The sequence below is a fragment of the Oryctolagus cuniculus genome, chromosome 1 (assembly GCF_051225735.1).
Source record: "Oryctolagus cuniculus isolate XC-2025 breed Fujian yellow rabbit chromosome 1, ASM5122573v1, whole genome shotgun sequence".
Classification (NCBI taxonomy): domain Eukaryota; kingdom Metazoa; phylum Chordata; class Mammalia; order Lagomorpha; family Leporidae; genus Oryctolagus; species Oryctolagus cuniculus.
In genome coordinates, this window is record NC_142867.1 from 93,582,968 (window position 1) to 93,600,639 (window position 17,672).

At 38.1% G+C, this 17,672-nt stretch overlaps 1 protein-coding gene across 10 annotated transcripts in view; it reads left to right on the plus strand.

Moving 5' to 3' along the window:
* CEP126 (centrosomal protein 126) overlaps window positions 1-17,672 on the plus strand; it is a 147,980-nt gene that overhangs the window by 30,131 nt on the left and 100,177 nt on the right. For 9 of the 10 annotated variants that reach the window (XR_016233982.1, XR_016233983.1, XR_016233981.1 and 6 more), the window contains 3 exons: window positions 815-960; window positions 3,804-3,915; window positions 13,047-13,245. Coding sequence is in view for 4 of the 10 variants with exons in the window: in XM_070077346.2 (XP_069933447.2) it covers window positions 815-960; window positions 3,804-3,915; window positions 13,047-13,245 (457 nt within the window). In the remaining 6 variants the exon portion in view is untranslated. Of the gene's footprint in view, window positions 1-814; window positions 961-3,803; window positions 3,916-11,748; window positions 11,884-13,046; window positions 13,246-17,672 lie in introns of those variants that run through there. The other variant, XR_016233990.1, reaches the window with a different exon arrangement.

Sequence of the window (17,672 nt, forward strand, 5' to 3'; positions counted from 1 at the left end):
CTTTTAACAGTTTTTATCTTAAAGTCCATTTTGTCTGATATCAAGCTGGTTACTCCTGCTTATATTTTATTTCTCATTACATGAAATATCTTTTCTCATCCTTTCTCAATCTGTGTGTCATTATTGGTAAGGTGTATTTCTTATAGGATGCATATAGATAGGTCTTGTTTTTTAATCCATTCATCCAGTCTGTATCATTTAACTGGAGAATTTAGGACATTTACATTTGAGATTTTTTTATTGGTAAGTGATGACTTGGTCTTGGGGCTAGCACTGTGGCACTTAATTCTCCACCTGTGGTGTTGGCATCACAAATGGGCACCAGTTCTAGTCCCAGCTGCTCCTCTTCCAATCCAGCTCTCTGCTTTGGCCTGGGAAATCAGTGGAAGGTGGCCCAAGCATGTGGGCCCCTGCACCCATTTGGGAGACCTGGAAGAAACTCCTGGCTTCTGGCTTTGGATCAGCTCAGCTTCCTCCATTGTGGCTATTTAAGGAGTTAACCAGCAGATGGAAGACCTTTTTCTCCATCTCTCCCTCTCACTATCTGTAACTCTGCCTCTCAAATAAATAAAATATTAAAAAAAGTTTGAGTTTATCCTTCCATTTTTCCATAAATATCTCTATTGTTTGTTTTGGATTTTCTTTGTTATTTTACTTGGAGGTTTTCTGCCTTCAGATTCTTTTGTGCTGCTGACTACCTTTCTCTGTTTCTGTTTGTAGCCTGTCCTTAAGTGCATTGTTTTGAAATCATTTCCTGTGTTGTGATTTTTTAACTTAGTACCTATTTCTGTTATCTACATTGTTTTCAATATAGAGCTTTTGAAGAAAAACGAAAAGAACAAGAAGAAAAAGAATATCAAATCAGAGAAAAAATACTTCAACAAAGAAAACAGAAATTTGAAGAAGTTACTGAAAAATTTCAGCGTGGCCATATTCCTCTTTCACAACGGAGAAGAGCAGGTGCTGTTATTTCCAGAAAAATATGGAAAAAAAAGTAAAATTATAATCGCACTTGACTTGGGTAGACGATAAAAATGCTAAATTAAGAAACCAAGTGGAAATTCAAGCCAAAAATGACCCATGTGTATTTTGAGTAATAAGACTTTCAAGTTGACTAAGTTTAATTTGTGAATATTTTATTGGCTCTGTTAGAAAATCCTGAAAGCTCAGATTACAATGTTTTGTCCTATTAAAATTGATTTAGTAAGGTAAGTGGCTTATAAAAAATAGAATTTAACATTTGAGTTAAAAAATCATTGTCACATTCATTCTGGCATTGTATTCCTTTTATTCACAGTTTAGTTGCAAATCATGTTAGAGTAGAAGTACAAATCTACAGAGTAATATAACCCAACAATCGAAGACCTATAATCAGTTACAAATTTAAATATGTTTGGTTGGTTCTTTGCTATCACATCTACATTCAATTGTATTGGTCTTTTATAATTAGAATATCAACAATTGATTAGGGAAATGGATTATCTAGTGTTCAAGTTTGAACAAACTTTTACTTAGTAATATCCTGTTTTTTCCTAAACATTTTAAAGTAAATTACAAACTTTGTAATACATGAAAACACTTGTGACATGTGAATATTATATTGGAGAAAATAGGAAAGACAGTTTATCCATGTGGAGTTAAAGCTAGAAGCTCACCTACCCTACCTCTGAACCTTACATTATTTATAGCATATGATCAGAGAAAAACAATGACTTTTCTTGCTAGTCTATAGGAGAAGAAATCTTCTTGAAAGACAGCTATGTTTCCACTTGAAGAAGAAAGTGAAGAAAATATTTAGGGAGAAATAGTAGAAATGGGATATTTTGAATACCAAAGTACACATTGGAATGCTTTGGGGGAATAAATGCATATAGATTGTAGAGTTGGAATAGAGGTTATACAGAGCAGTATATCTATAATAGTCTATAACCTTCAACAAATTACTTTCGTCTTTTGCCATCATTTCCTCAGTTGTAAAATTACAATGGCATCTGCCTCATAGACAATAGTGATGATTAACTTAGCTGATACTTGTAAAGTGCTTGAAAATAAGATTTCTGATGTGGTCATTTGTCCTGGCTGTTAAGACACCAGTTAGGATATCCACATCCTACATTGGAGTATCTGTATTCAGTCCCTGCTCAGGCTTCTGTTTCAGCTTTCTGATAATGCAGACTCTGGGTGTCAGCCATAACAGTTCAAGTAATTGGGTTTCTGCCTCCCACATGGGGGATATAGATTGAGTTCCCAGCTCCTGATTTCAGTCCAGCCTAGTCCCAGCTATTGCAGGCATTTGGAGAGAGAACCAGCAAAAGAGAACTTATTCTCTCTCTCTCTTTTTTTTAAAAATTTTGACAGGTAGAGTTACAGACAGTGAGAGGAAGAGCAGAGAGAAAGGTCTTCCTTCTGTTGGTTCACCCCCTAAATGGTTGCTACGGCTGAAGCTGCGCCATTCAGGAGCCAGGTGCTTCTCCTGGTCTCCCATGCAGGTGCAGGAGCCCAAGCACTTGGGCCATCCTCCACTGCCTTCCTAGGCCACAACAGAGAGCTGGACTGGAAGAGGAGCAACCGGGACTAGAACCCGGTGCCCATATGGGATGCCAGCGCCACAGGCAGAGGATTAATCAAGTGAGCCACGGCGTCAGCCCCTGAGAACTTATTCTCTCTGTGTCAAGCCCTTACTCCCTACATATCAAATCAATAAAATTTTTAAGATTTACAGTAATAAGTGCTTAATACTTGATATTTTTTATATTCTTCCTTTTCTTTATAGGACTATTTATAAATTTGGTCATAAATTTAAGAAACTACAAAGTCAAATACAGAGGAGTTTTTATGCCAGAATAGAAAACTTAGGCATTTCTTGAAAGTTTCCTTTTTCCAGATAAATATTCTTAAAGTTGATAATGAACATTTTTTTAAAGATTTATTTATTTATTTATTTATTTGAAAGTCAGAATTACACAGAGAAGGAGTGGAAGAGAGAGAGAAAGAGAGAGGTCTTCCATCTGGTGGTTCACTCCCCAAATGGCTGCAACAGCCAGAGTTGTGCCGATCTGAAGCCAGGAGCCAGGAGCTGTCCTTGGGTCTCCTACACGGGTGCAGGGGCCTAAGGAGTTGGGCCATCCTCCACTGCCTTCCCAGGTCATAGCAGAAAGCTGGCTCGGAAGTTGAGCAGCCAGGACTCGAACCAGTGCCCATATGGGATACTGGCACTGTGGGCGGTGGCTTTAACTGCTAAGCCACAGCACTGGCCCCGATAATGAAAATTTTGAGAAACCATTTTCCTTTGGGAATTGGATGTCAACATTAAAATATTTAAACTATTCTCAAAATATTTTCTTTTTGGCCGGTGCCATGGCTCACTTGGCTAATCTTCCACCTGTGGCACCGGCACCCCAGGTTCTAGTCCCGGTTGGGGCGCCAAAAAAAAAAAAAAAACTCTGTCTCGGTTGCCCCTCTTCCAGGCTAGCTCTCTGCTGTGGCCCAGGAAGTCAGTGGAGGATGGCCCAAGTGCTTGGGCCCTGCACCCGCATGGGAGACCAGGAAGAAGCACCTGGCTTCTGGCTTCGGATCGGCACAGTGCGCCAGCTGCAGTAGCCATTTGGGGTGGGGGGTCAACCAACGGAAGGAAGACCTTTCTCTCTCTCTCACTGTCTAACTCTTCTTGTCGAAAAAAAAAGTTTCTTTTCATAAAAGTTTTAGAGAAATGTTGTGTCATTGACCAATTAAATTATATTCAGAGATGTCATTGAAGATAAAGTGATCTTGTTCTACTTGATCTTTCTTTATTATCCCCTTAGTTTTTCAAAAACCAGTTCCTCCTTTAGAAGAGGCTCTGAAACAAATTCAGGAATCAAACTTAAAATCAGAACTAAATCTTCCGTTTTCTCACAGGACAACCATAAACTGGAAGTAAGTAATTTATGTATAACTATTAATATATAATAATTATATAGCTCTGTAGTTCCCATGTTTATATGCCTTTATTACCAGTATTCCTGTCCTCTATTTTAGAACGTATTTTGTTTTCACAAATTAAATGCAAATAGATTAGAGTATAAATTGCTTCAAGAGTTGTCAGGATTCAAATGTTGTCTTGAAGTCTTTCATAATATGAATGCTGCCTAATGTTGAGTAATTTCTGTAGACTATCATCAAAACTATTTGAAAATATTAATATTGACTATTACTCATCTTTACTGAGAAGAGAAAATTGTGTTGAATTGCAGTGATATGAACTTAGGTAAAAAGAGTAACTGTGGTAGAAATGCATTTTTGCTCATAAATCTTTTCTGGATGTCTCAAAAATCCTACAGTGTCTCCTGACTCCTTTTCAGGGTTGCATAAATGAATTATCTAGAAGCCATATGATAGGCCAACCAATCGCCAGGTACCCTCTGGCACCCTGTATTTTCCATTGAGTTATTCTGAGTATTTGTTAATGTTGCTATAACGTAGAACTAGATCCGATGTTATAAGGGGATATAGAGAAGTGTGTTACTGTAAAATATAATCCCTTATGTATAATCTAAGGCAGAAATGATATAATGCCTCAGAAAGTATAGAATAGTACGAAGTCCATGATAATAATATTTAAAATTTGCTTAAAGATATCTACAGTTAGAGGCAAATAATGTTAATATCTTATTTTAAATTTTTTTAGATTTAACATTTTAATATTTCATTATATTCATTTTAATGTAAATATTATATGCATATAGATACATATTATCTTGCTTGAATGCAGACATATTAATATATAATATAGGATCATGACAAGTTTCATAAAGTGAGGAAAGAAAAGTATATTATTATGTAGAGGGTGCAAGTCAGTAGAGACAGCATTTATAACTATCTACATACCAAATAATATGACTGCCACACATTTTTATACCCTTTCTAAACAAACATCCAGAGAAAACATGGAATTTGTCATTCTGTGTGTGGCTTACTTCACTTAGCATAATGATCTCAATTTCAATCCGTTTTGTTGCAAATGTTAGGATTCCATTCTTTCTTATGGCTGAGTAGTATTCCATTATATATCTATACATTTTCTTTCTACAGTTATCAGTTGATGGACATCTAAGTTAATTTCATATCTTTACTATTGTGAAGTGGGTTATAATACACATGTGAGTGCAGATATGTCTTTCATATGCTGACTTTACTTCCTTTGGATATATATCCCACCCCAGAGTGGGATAGTTAGGTCATATGGTATCCTGTCCATGATATTATTCCATTTTAGAATAACTATTGTCAGTAGTTCCCTTGATCGGGACTTTCAGTCTTCATTAGAATTCAGGAATGATCTCATACAATAGAGAACTCTTCAGCAAAGCTTTGAAGAAATTAGGAGTTAATTATGGAACAAATGGATAGATTATATTACAGTGAACATGTGCAAAGGGCAAGGTTTATCAAAGGTATGATGTATTCTAGGAGTAAGAGACTGAATCATAAAATGTAAAATACTAAAAACTTGGTAGATATGAAGTTGAAGTTAAATACATCTCTATGCTAAGGAATATAAACTTTATCCTAAGAATTTAAAAGGCATTAATAAGAATTTTAAGCAGTTGGGTAAAATCAAATTTTCTTTTTATATGTTTGAATACATTGTGGCCAGTTATGGATAATGAATTGAAAAGAGGCTAATTCAATAAATGTAAAAATTATATGGTCGTAAGGGAAAGGTTTGAACTAAAGGTGTTTAAAGGTAAGATAATAGATATGGTCAACCATGGAGAATGTGTGCTGTGATTAACACTGGAGAATAGCAGTATTTAAGAAAATAGAAGAAAGAGAAGTATGTGAATAGAAACAACTAGGATGGCTGATGAAGGATGAGAAGAGGGTGGTGTCATGGAAACTATGGCGATAGAATCATGAAAATTATAGAAGAGGGTGGTATAATGGAAACTAAGGAAGGATAGAATTTCATAGAAAAAAAAGTTTACAGAGATCAAATGGCTTCTAAGGAGTCAGTAGCATAAAAAGTTATATCAGAATCCTGGCAGGGAACAAGCAGAACATTTAAATGGGTGACTGGGAGGTTAATAGGAGGCCAGCAAAGGATGGTGACGCTTCCACAGAACTGACAACAAAGTCAGTGTTACCAAAAAGAGGTAAACTAAAAGGAGCTGTAGCTGTGGACAAGGGTTCTGTACAGGACCTGAGGTCCTTTGTCAATGAACATAGCCACTGCTAAATGAAACTCACCTGGGAGGAAACCAGAGAAATAAATATCAAAAGCCTCTTTGTTCTGTCACTCTCCCATTTCCTACAAGTGCCTTCCGTTGGACAAACCCAGCCATAAATCAGAGGCAGGAATCATTCAGCCTCTGGAGCACAGAGCCAAGTGGAGAAGTGTGGAAAGTGAACCTGGAAGAGGAAAAAGAATGTTTAGCAAAGAAGCAATGTGTCCACTATACCCACAACAAAAAAGTCACTAGCAGTTTCTGTCAGAGCAATTTTCGTAAACTCTTAGGTACACAAAATAGATTACAATGAGTTGTAAAGAAATGGTAAGAAAGAAATATAAGAAATATGGCTTGGCTGTGAAAATAAAGAATTATGGGACAATAGCCAGAGGAGATATAGGGCCTTTACATTTAAGATGAGATATCTTATTATGTTTTAATGTGAGTGTCTATGTGATAAGCAATAGAATCACAGTCTAGAAAGGCAGAAAAGAATAAAAACCTGAAATGACTTACATACCTATTTTGTGCTGGCCATTGATTAGTATGAGTTACAAAATGAGATCTCATCCAGTTATATTATAATTCTGTGTAAAGGCAGTTATATGAAAATACACATATAATCTTGTGCAATCAGGGCTGCTACAAAAATTAGAAAAGTGATAAAGAAATATAAAATTGAAGTTAGAAAATAATCTTAAAGGATGAGTAAAAATGGTCTAATAAAGGAACAGCAGTTGGGTTTGGATATGTAAAGCATTGCAGCATTGTAAAAAGCACAGACCCCTAAGAAAATGCACATTTTTCAGAGTTGGAAGGAGTATAGAATGTATTGCTCTTTGGATGGGAGATTATCTAAATCTGTAGATTGAGATTAGATGTGAAATATTTGTCTCTCTATTTAGAAACTTTGAACTTTAAATTCGTGGAGAAAAAATGCAAATTTTTAAGCAGAAGTGATAATCATCCTGTTTATAATTTAGGAAAATAAAAGTATGAATGTTGGAGAATGGAGTATATAGGGATTATGGAGACAAAATGAAAAGAGATTGGGATAACCAAGGGAAAGATCATTACTGCTAAACTAGGATAGTACTATTTTGTATAATGAAGAAAGGACAGAGCTGATAAAGAATTTAAAAAGTTGCGAGTGGTTAGAAGAAAAGCATGATAGAGAAGAAAGAATGAAAATAATGCATTTTTTACAATGCAAAGAAGTGACATAAAGAAATAAGCCAGCATTGTGGCCCAGCAGCCCTGCACCCTCATGGGAGATCTGGATGGAGTACCAGGCTTCAAGGCTTCAACCTGGCCCAGCTCTGGCTGTTGCAGCCATTTGAGGAGTAAACCAGCAAATGCAAGATCTGTCTATCTATGTGTGTCTCTCCTTCTGTCTCTGTAATTCTGCCTTTGAAATAAATAAATAAATAAATAAATAAATAAATAAATCTTTTTTAAAAGAAAAGAAGTAAGAATTTAAGGATGTTGGTCAAATAGAAGTATAATAATTGGAGTGTACAGACAATAGTGGCAGCAAAATCAGGAAATGTCCATAATTTCTAAAGGACTTATGTTAAAAATGTGGTAGTAAAGAAGGAGTTACAAATAGAAGGAGAAGGTGTTTCATGGAAAGAATAGATTATGAGTTTGCTTTATGATAGAAAAAGAGAAAAATGGAAACAAAAAAATCTGAGGAAGCTGACATTTTGAAGCTCGATTGTCGCTCCCCCTCTTCACGGAGGAACGACACAGGACCTTGCGCTGTTCTTTTGTCTGCTCGGCCCTCCCCGGGTTTGCTGCTGGTTCTTCCCGGGTTGGCTACCGACCCTTCCACCTCCGTGGAAGGGCGGTTCCCCCTGCCACTTTCCCCACTTCCGCGGGGGAGCGGCACACCGCTGGCTGGCTCTCTCGGGGGCTGCTCAGGTGTTCCCCTTAGATGTTCCTGGTGCATGTTGTCTCTCTCCTCCTTTATAGTCCTCTTCCACCAATCCCAACTCTGCTACCCACACGCCGAGTACGCTGCTCTCCTCCAATCAGGAGCAGGATCAGCTCCTGCAGGTCATCACTCAAGTTGGCGAGAGGCAGCTGCATAGAAGTTGTTACTCCCTTCTCAGCTCCATATTGTGGGAGAGCAGATGCATAGAATAAGTCTTAATTCCAGTAACAGTCTAGTCCGAGTTGCTCCCCACACTCGATTAGAAAAATTTGGTGCCGGCGCCGCGGCTCAATAGGCTAATCCTCTACCTGAGGCGCCAGCACCTCGGGTTCTAGTCCCAGTTGGGGCGCCAGATTCTGTCCCGGTTGCTCCTCTTCCAGTCCAGCTCTCTGCTGTTGCCCGGGAGTGCAGTGGAGGATGGCCCAAGTACTTGGGCCCTGCACCCGTATGGGAGATCAGGAGGAAGCACCTGGCTCCTGGCTTTGGATCAGCATGGTGCACCAGCTGCAGCAGCCATTGGGGAATAACCCAGAGAAGTAGGAAAATAACTAGGTGAACATGATGATATGGAAACCAAGGGAATTAAAGTCAGGAAAGAGTAGTCAAGACTATTTTCAGTAATTAAGTCAGTTAATCACAAAGCAGTGCATGGAAGTAGTAGAGATAAAATCCAGACAGCAGTGGGTTAAAAAACAAATGGAAATTGAAGAAAGTGAAGGCAGTGTAGTGTGAGGATACTCAATGGAAAACCTTGTCTGAAGAAAGGATGACAGCTGGGGAGATGGGTCATGAGGTTCAAGGGAAATTTAGCCTTAAACAAAAAGCCTTAAGCCTTTTAACATGGAAGTAATATGCATTCTAAATACAGGCTTCTTCATCTTTAGATTTCTTGTTCTTGTTACTATCCTTTTTATGGGTCAGATAGTTAAAACTTTAGTATAATAAATGAAAGCATGGGCATTTTTCTTATTCTAATGTCTAGTTGCTTAAAGTTTTAGAAAAGTTAAACTATCAAACCAACTTTTACTTCCCTAAAGAAAATGAGCATATAATTAGCATTACAGAAAATCTATAAATAGCATGTCATCTTTGTATTATGAGAAATGATTTTCATTCTGCATTAAAATACTCAGGTTTTTTTAAAGATTTATTTATTTATTGGAAAGTCGAAGTTACAGAGAGAAAGGAAAGGCAGAGAGAGAGGTCTTCCATCCACTGGCTGACTCCCCAATTGGCCTCAAAAGCTGGAGTTGCACTGATCCAGAGCCAGGAGTCAGGAGCCTTCCCTCAGGTCTCCCACATGGATGCAGGGACCCAAGGACTTGAGCCATCTTCTACTGCTTTCCCAAGCCATAGCAGAGAGCTGGATAGGAAGTGGAGCAGCCAGGACTTGAACCGGCACCCATATGGGATGTTGGTACTGCAGGTGGTGGCTTTACCCGCTATGCCACAGAGCCTGACCCCCAGTTAGTTTTTATATTATTGTGGCTATGAACTTCTCATGAGATCGATATTCAGATGTGTGTGTGTGTGTGTGTGTGTGTGTGTGTATCACATACTTGTTATGTATTTGGAAAACAGATGTATACAATGTATGGAGAGAGCACCAGAGAATTCTCTCCACAGATAACTCACAGATTTGAATAATGTATATGAAAGTGCTGTGTAAATTATACAATGCCATATAAATATGACATATTAGAATATCAAGGATGATGTGTTAGGTTAATGGAAATGTTTATACTTATTGCAAATATAGTATCAGTCCACTATTATCATATTAAAGACACATTTTCAGTGGAATATAAATGTAATATGTTAAGGAATATCAAGAAACAATTTCCAAAGAAGCAGTACTCATGAAAGATTGTTCTAATGTAGAAAATATTAATGGTAGATAAAAAATGATTTGAGAATGTTGGCAATGTGATCATCCAAAAGAGGAAAAATAGTATGAAAAAGTATAGGGCTTCTAAAGTTTAAGCAAGACAAATCAGAGACATAAAAGCTACTTTAGGTAATAATGAGATACAAGAATGTCAATAAGGATCTAAAAGATATAATAAGTAATCAGCCTTCCATCACAACCAGATTCTCATCACGAAGCTAATTTATTTGACTCTTCTGGTAGGTATAGAGAAAATGTGTGTATATTCTCTCCTGTATTAAATAATTAAACTTTAATAATTAGATATTATTAGATATCTATCTCCAATACCCATGTATTTTGGGTGAGACAGTTGATCTTGAACCACATGCTGCCCTGAGAAGTCTGGCCAAAGCTGAACAGTTCTCGTTTGACCTCAATTTGCCTGTTGCACCTGTGCTATTAACTATGTTTTTCTAGCCTGTATTCATCTAGCTTTATGGCTAACAGACTTCTGAGAAGTGAAAATCCTCTAAGAGCAAGGAATTAGGAAAGGGGAACCTGAGTAGAGCTATGCACATTTCTCAGTCCATGTGAGAGTCCCTGGTTGATAAAAGGAAAATCATCCATGGACACTAAGGACAAAAAAATAACATGAATCAAAATAACATGGATGACATGAGAGACATCCTAAAGAACCAAAAATCCATCTTAATAAGGTTCTTTCTGCCTGCCTATCCAAATGCTTTTCCATCTGTGCAGATCCATTCCTGCTTGTCCAGCTGTCTCCACAACTGATCCCTATTTACCTAATCAGCTGTCTTCTTCACGTGTCCCATTGCCCTCTCATCATTCTCAAATTCTTCCTAGCTATCCCACAGTTTCTCCCACCCGCCAGCCTCATATCTTGCCTGTTCATGCATCTATCCCCTCTACTTTTCCAAAGTCCTTCCCATCAGTCCCATTCCCATCTCACCCCATCAAGTATCTTCCCTGCCCTCCAGTTACTTCTAGCTTTTCTAGCAGTTTCCCTCCTCTACCACCCCGTATTCCTTCTGGCCCACCAGACTGTCTACCCCACCCACCCCGAAGTTCTCCAACCATTCCTGATCCTGACTCACAGAACAAGTTATTTTACAAAACTTTCAGACCCAAGCATTTCCTTCCAGCACAGGGTTCTACCCCAGCTACTCTAACGCCTGCCCTTATTCGTCGTTCCCTTCCTACTCGATTGGTTTCCCCAACCCCTTTGGAATCTCTCCCTGTTTTGAAGCCTTCTTGTTTATCTAGTCACCCCCTTCACCCACCAGCCCCCACTGTTTCTTATGTCACTCCGTTGCCTGAACATCCTGCTAGATTGAATCCTTTGCCGTCAGTCCTGCAGTCTCTTCGACAAATCACATTATCAAATCAGCCCCAGACCTATGTGGAGCCTCTACCTTCCTCTGTTATCTCCCATCCACCTCCCTGTCATTCTCCAGCCTCTTCTTTGTCTTCTTCTTCAACATCATCTTCACCCTCTGTACTGTTTTCTTCCTCATCCACGCTTTCCTCTCCTTCAGCTTCCTTTCCTACTTCTCCATCTTTACCTCATTCATCTATTCCTCTTTTACCCTCTCCTTTGTGTTCATCTCCCTCTCCATGTTTGCCTCCAAATTATTTAGCTTTTCCCTCTCCGATTTCTCCTGTTTCTTCTTCATTTCCTCCCATGCTTCACTCTCCTTTTATTTCTACCTACCCATCTCCTTTTATTCCTATCCATCCCTTCAATCCTCCTAACTGGGGGAAGAAAGTAGAGAAGAGAAGAGAAGAAAGTGGAGTAGAGAAGAAAGGAATAGAGAAGAAAAAGTTGAGAGACGACAACTTTAAAGGTAAATACGTTGAGTTTATTAGATATTTTGTAGATATAGCTATATTTTGGGGGGAAGGGTGACTGGAGGGAAAGAATTATTTAAGAGTAGCAAACTGTAAAAGGAAGAGACATACACATACTCTTAATATTCAGGAACTTGTATTAAATATCTTCTTGCTCTCCCTTATTTCCCTGTGAGGACAAAGGGACGTTTAGGAATCTAATAATCATTAACCTTGACTATTTCAGTCTGTCCATATAAATATATATATGGGTGTTGGAGATAGGTATATGTCACATGTGGCTCTGTGTCTCCTTCTAAAACATTTTTATCATCATTGAATTGGAAATAATTCAGTTGAATTGGGACTCAATGCCCCTGGGATTTATACTACCGACCCTTCTGTAACAGGCAGTCAGCTAGTTGCATGATGTCCTTATCCCCATTCCCTAGACTCCCACAAAAAATCATCCTTAATGCATTGTTTTTCTATTTTTTCACACTGTTTGTACACTGAATATGTGCTATAAGTTTCTAGAAGATAGAAAATTCTAAAAGGTGATGTCATGCAGTGATAATTTGTGATAGCACTTTAGCACACTAAAAGTGGATGCTAGGTATATGTACCCCTCTTTTTGTTATTATATTACTAAATCAACTGAAAACAAATGTGTAACCTCTTCTCTTAAACACAGTTAAGTAAAGAGGAAATTCCTGCATTCTCTGACCAGCAGTTTTCATATTTTCTATCTGCTTGAACCTTCAAGCAACTCTATTCAGGGTGTGTATTCATGTTAGGAGTCCCTAACTGACATGACATCAACTTAAACAGTAATGCAACATATTATTCATATGGGAAAGCTCTTAAAGAATAGAGGACTGGGACATCTGTAGAAATTACGTCTACCCCATCCCAAATGATAGAGTAACAAGATTTAATAATCAAAGCCATTAATTTTGGGCTGTTCCAACATGAACATGGAGTTTTTTATTGGTGCTATTTAGTCAGAATAATTATTTTCTATTGCTTTCCTTAAATTCCCATTCTAATATGTCTATATTTCTCCAGTATCCTTATATGTGATTATCTGATTACATATTATACAAATATATTATTACTATTTATAGAAAGAAGCTAATTTTATTTAAATATACTGAATTTTTTTGTGTCTGGTTTACAGGGCTATAGATTCTGCTTTGCCTTCAGCTTTGTCAAAAAATGATCACAAGTATCAGACACATCTCTTATCCAAAAATGATGACAATAAAGAAATGAAGGAAAACAGCAGGACAAACTTAGTTTCTAAGAAAAATGTATTCCAGCTTAAACTAGAGGAAACTGAAAAACTCCTAAAAGATCAGCACTTAAGCAGTTTGCAAGTATGGAACTATATATTTGTTATTAATATTTTAATTTCTAATAATAACTTTGCCCTTTTGCCATATTTTCCACTAAAGAAATATATGTCATTAGCCAAAGGTAGGTAATGAAATAAATTTTAGGTGAATCAGTACATGTTCATTACAAACACTGGAGAAATATTTTTGGCTTTTTCCTGTCTTTCATCTTGCTTCTTCTATTGTTTTTTCCTATACTTCATGTGTCTTCTATTTCAGAAACATACTTTCTGAATATTGTTTTTTGACAGATGTTAAAGCTGTTTGTAAATACAATGTACTATAAATACCATTGTTAAAAACTATATTTTAAAAAAGTAACCTGGGGGTCAGCATTGTGGTGTATCTGGTTAAGCCACCGCCTGCAGTGCCAGCATCCCATATGGGTACCAGATGGAGTCCTGGCTGCTCCACTTCCAATCCACCTCCCTGCTAATGTGCCTGGAAAAATAATGGAAAATGGCCTAAGTGCTTGGGTCCCTGCACCCAAGTGTGTCACTTAGATGAAGCTCCTGGCTCCTGGCTTCATTCTGCCCCAGCCCTGGCCATTGTGACCATTTGAGGAGTGAACCAGTGCCTGGAAGACCTCTCTCTTTCTCTCAGCCTCTGCCTCTACCTCTCTGTCACTTCACCTTTCAAATATATAAATAAATCTTTAAAAATTATAATAATAATCATAAAGCAACCTGAAAAATATAATATACATGGATATTAGGTCCATATGGAAATATGGCAAAATTAACTGGAAGTCATATTTCTAGTCTATGCTAGTAGAGTATTTATTTTGTTACTTTTTCCACAAATGTAGATTTCAGCTGATTTTTCTACTGATTCATACTCTTTATTTCTCATGGATGATATATGAAATTCTTTTTTTTTTTTTTTTTGACAGGCAGAGTGGACAGTGAGAGAGGGAGACAGAGAGAAAGGTCTTCCTTTTGTCGTTGGTTCACCCTCCAATGGCCGCCGCAGCCGGCGCACTGCGGCCTGCGCACCGCACTGATCCGATGGCAGGAGCCAGGTACTTACCCTGGTCTCCCATGGGGTGCAGGGCCCAAGCACTTGGGCCATCCTCCACTGCACTCTCTGGCCACAGCAGAAAGCTGGCCTGGAAGAGGGGCAACCGGGACAGAATCCGGCGCCCCAACCTGGACTAGAACCCGGTGTGCTGGTGCCGCAAGGTGGAGGATTAGCCTAGTGAGCTGCGTCGCCAGCTGTATATGAAATTCTTAATTGGCCACTATCAATATTCAATTTATAATCCTGGCCTGACTCATCTAACAATAAATCAATGGTGGCAAGGTAAAGAAAGCAAACAAGGTTTCTGCTGGCTTTGATGATATGCCTTCCTGCCACAACCAACTTTAGATCTGAATATAATATATGAAACATCTGTTGTTAGACATTCAACCATAAGCAGTACCGTTGATAAGTTTGAAAAACTGAAACAATTAATAGCCCTTCTGAGTTCCTAGGCTTTCTGTGAGATATAATCTTTAGACAACACTCAAAAAAAAAAAAAATCCACAAGTAACCTAGCTGCCTGTCAATAAAAAACATTCTCTTAAGACTGAAATCTAGCCGGCGCCGTGGCTCAATAGGCTAATCCTCCACCTTGCGGCGCCGGCACACCGGGTTCTAGTCCCGGTTGGGGCGCCGGATTCTGTCCCGGTTGCCCCTCTTCCAGGCCAGCTCTCTGCTATGGCCAGGGAGTGCAGTGGAGGATGGCCCAGGTGCTTGGGCCCTGCACCCCATGGGAGACCAGGAAAAGCACCTGGCTCCTGGCTCCTGCCAGGATCAGCGCGGTGCGCCGGCTGCAGCGGCGGCCATTGGAGGGTGAACCAGCGGCAAAGGAAGACCTTTCTCTCTCTGTCTCTCTCTCACTGTCCACTCTGCCTGTCAAAAAAAAAAAAAAAAAAAAAAAAAAGACTGAAATCTAAACATACAGCAATATAACGCTCACAATGTCAACACTGAATCAAAGGTTATCAGACATATGATGGACCAGAAAATATGAACCATAACACGGAGAAAATTTGCAACAAAATCCGACACAAAATGGCAGCAATGATGGAAATAATAGCCAAGGGATTTAAAATCATTTTGACAATATTTTCAAGGAATTAAAATAGATTTGAACATAATGAAGAAAGATATTTTTAAAATAACCAAATAGACATTCTGGAACTAAAATCTTAATATCTGAAATGAAAAGTTTACTGGATAGACTAAACGATGAAGTCATTTCAGAATAAAAGAACAGTGGATTTGAACACATAACAACAGAAATTATCCAAACTGAAACAGTGGAAAAGAAAATACTGGAAAAAACTTGAGTGTCAGTGACCTATAAGACAATATTAAATATTTAACACATTTAATTAAAATCACACAAAGAGAGAAAATATTTGAAGAAACCATGACTGAAAATGTTTCAAATTTGATGCTTATAAATCCAAATCCAAGAAATTCAACCAACTCCAACAGTAAGTATCATTGTACACATACACACATACACACACACACACACACACACACACTACACAAAGGCAAATCAAAATCTAATTAAGCCAAAGGAAAGAATAATATACTACACACAGGGAAGCAAAAATAAGATGAAATATATAATGTATAAATGAAGGTGAGCATTTTTCAATGGTTAATGATTAGAAAATTCTTGAAATATAGTCATTCTAGAAGAAGCTTCTAACCCAGATCTGTTTGTCTTATAGATTTAGTCTCAAAGAAAGCCCTCTAGGCCAAGTTTCTTTCCTTATCATCATCAATAAAATAATAAGAATAGACATTGAAGTAACTGCTTTGTTTTGTTCTCTTAACTGGGTTGAGTGACCATCCCTTTAGGAAAAGTACTGAAGGCTGTGATGAATAGAGGATAAATGCTATAAATATAATGCTCTCATGACTCATTTTCAAAGTTTCACAGTAATATATTAATATACATTTATCATATAAACAAAAATTTTTATTCTAGAATGTTTTGATTTCTTGGTTTACTTTCTGGACTAGAAAAAGAATATGTTTCTAATACCAGAATGTTTAAATTTTCTAAAATTTATGACATCTATATTAGTATTTCTTTTAAAGATTTATTTATTTATTTAAAGTCAGAGTTACAGAGAGAGAAAGAGCAAGAGATCTTCCATTTGCTGATTCATGCCTAAGCTGGCCCAACTGCCAAGGCTGAGCCCTGCCAAAGCCAGGAGCCAGGAGCTTCACCCGGGTCTCCCACATGGGTAGTAGGGTCCCAAATGAAACATCTTCCACTGTTTTCCTCAGACCACTAACAGGGATTTGGATCAAAAGTGGAACAGCCAGGACATGAACTGACCTGAATATGGGATGCCAACATTGTAGGCAGTACCTTTACTCGCTACGCCACAATGTCACCCTCTATGGCACATTATAAGGGGCACTAATTTTCTTTCTTTGAGTTCATTTAACTTTGGCCTAGATTTAAATTTAATATCTTCTTATAATTTATTTCTGTATATGCATTATATGGACTACATATATCCAATATGTATAGATTAATCCATTTTAGATATGAGTGAGAAATGAGAACTACTTTAAAACATTTACCATACTTTGAAGTGATCATGAAATTGTATTTAAAATTAATAAATTTCATGGAAATTTCAGTGAGATACTGGTAAAATTGTCTATAGAACTTAAAAAAGTTATTACTATGCTAAATCTTCAAAAAGGAGTCATTAATCTCGATATTTCTTAACCATAAATCTGTATTAGAATTATGCAGAGAATTTAAAAATAATAAAAATGCCAATACATAGACCCTATCCAAATGATAAGCCATGAGGACTCATAAATAGGTATTTTACAAGTTTTCTTTTTTTTTTTTTTTTTTTTTTTTTTTTTTTTTTTTGACAGGCAGAGTGGACAGTGAGAGAGAGAGACAGAGAGAGAAAGGTCTTCCTTTGCCGCTGGTTCACCCTCCAATGGCCGCCGCTGCAGCCGGCGCACCGCGCTGATCCTGGCAGGAGCCAGGAGCCAGGTGCTTTTCCTGGTCTCCCATGGGGTGCAGGGCCCAAGCACCTGGGCCATCCTCCACTGCACTCCCTGGCCATAGCAGAGAGCTGGCCTGGAAGAGGGGCAACCGGGACAGAATCCGGCGCCCCAACCGGGACTAGAACCCGGTTTGCCGGCGCCGCAAGGGTATTTTACAAGTTTTCTTACATGATTCTAACATAGAATCAGAGTTCAAAACCTTACTATATACTACAAGATTAACTTTTTTAAATTTTTTTTTTATTTTTTGACAGGCAGAGTGGACAGTGAGAGAGAGACAGAGAGGAAGGTCTTCCTTTTTCCATTGGTTCACCCCACAATGGCCGCGCTGATCCGAAGCCAGGAGTCAGGTGCTTCTCCTG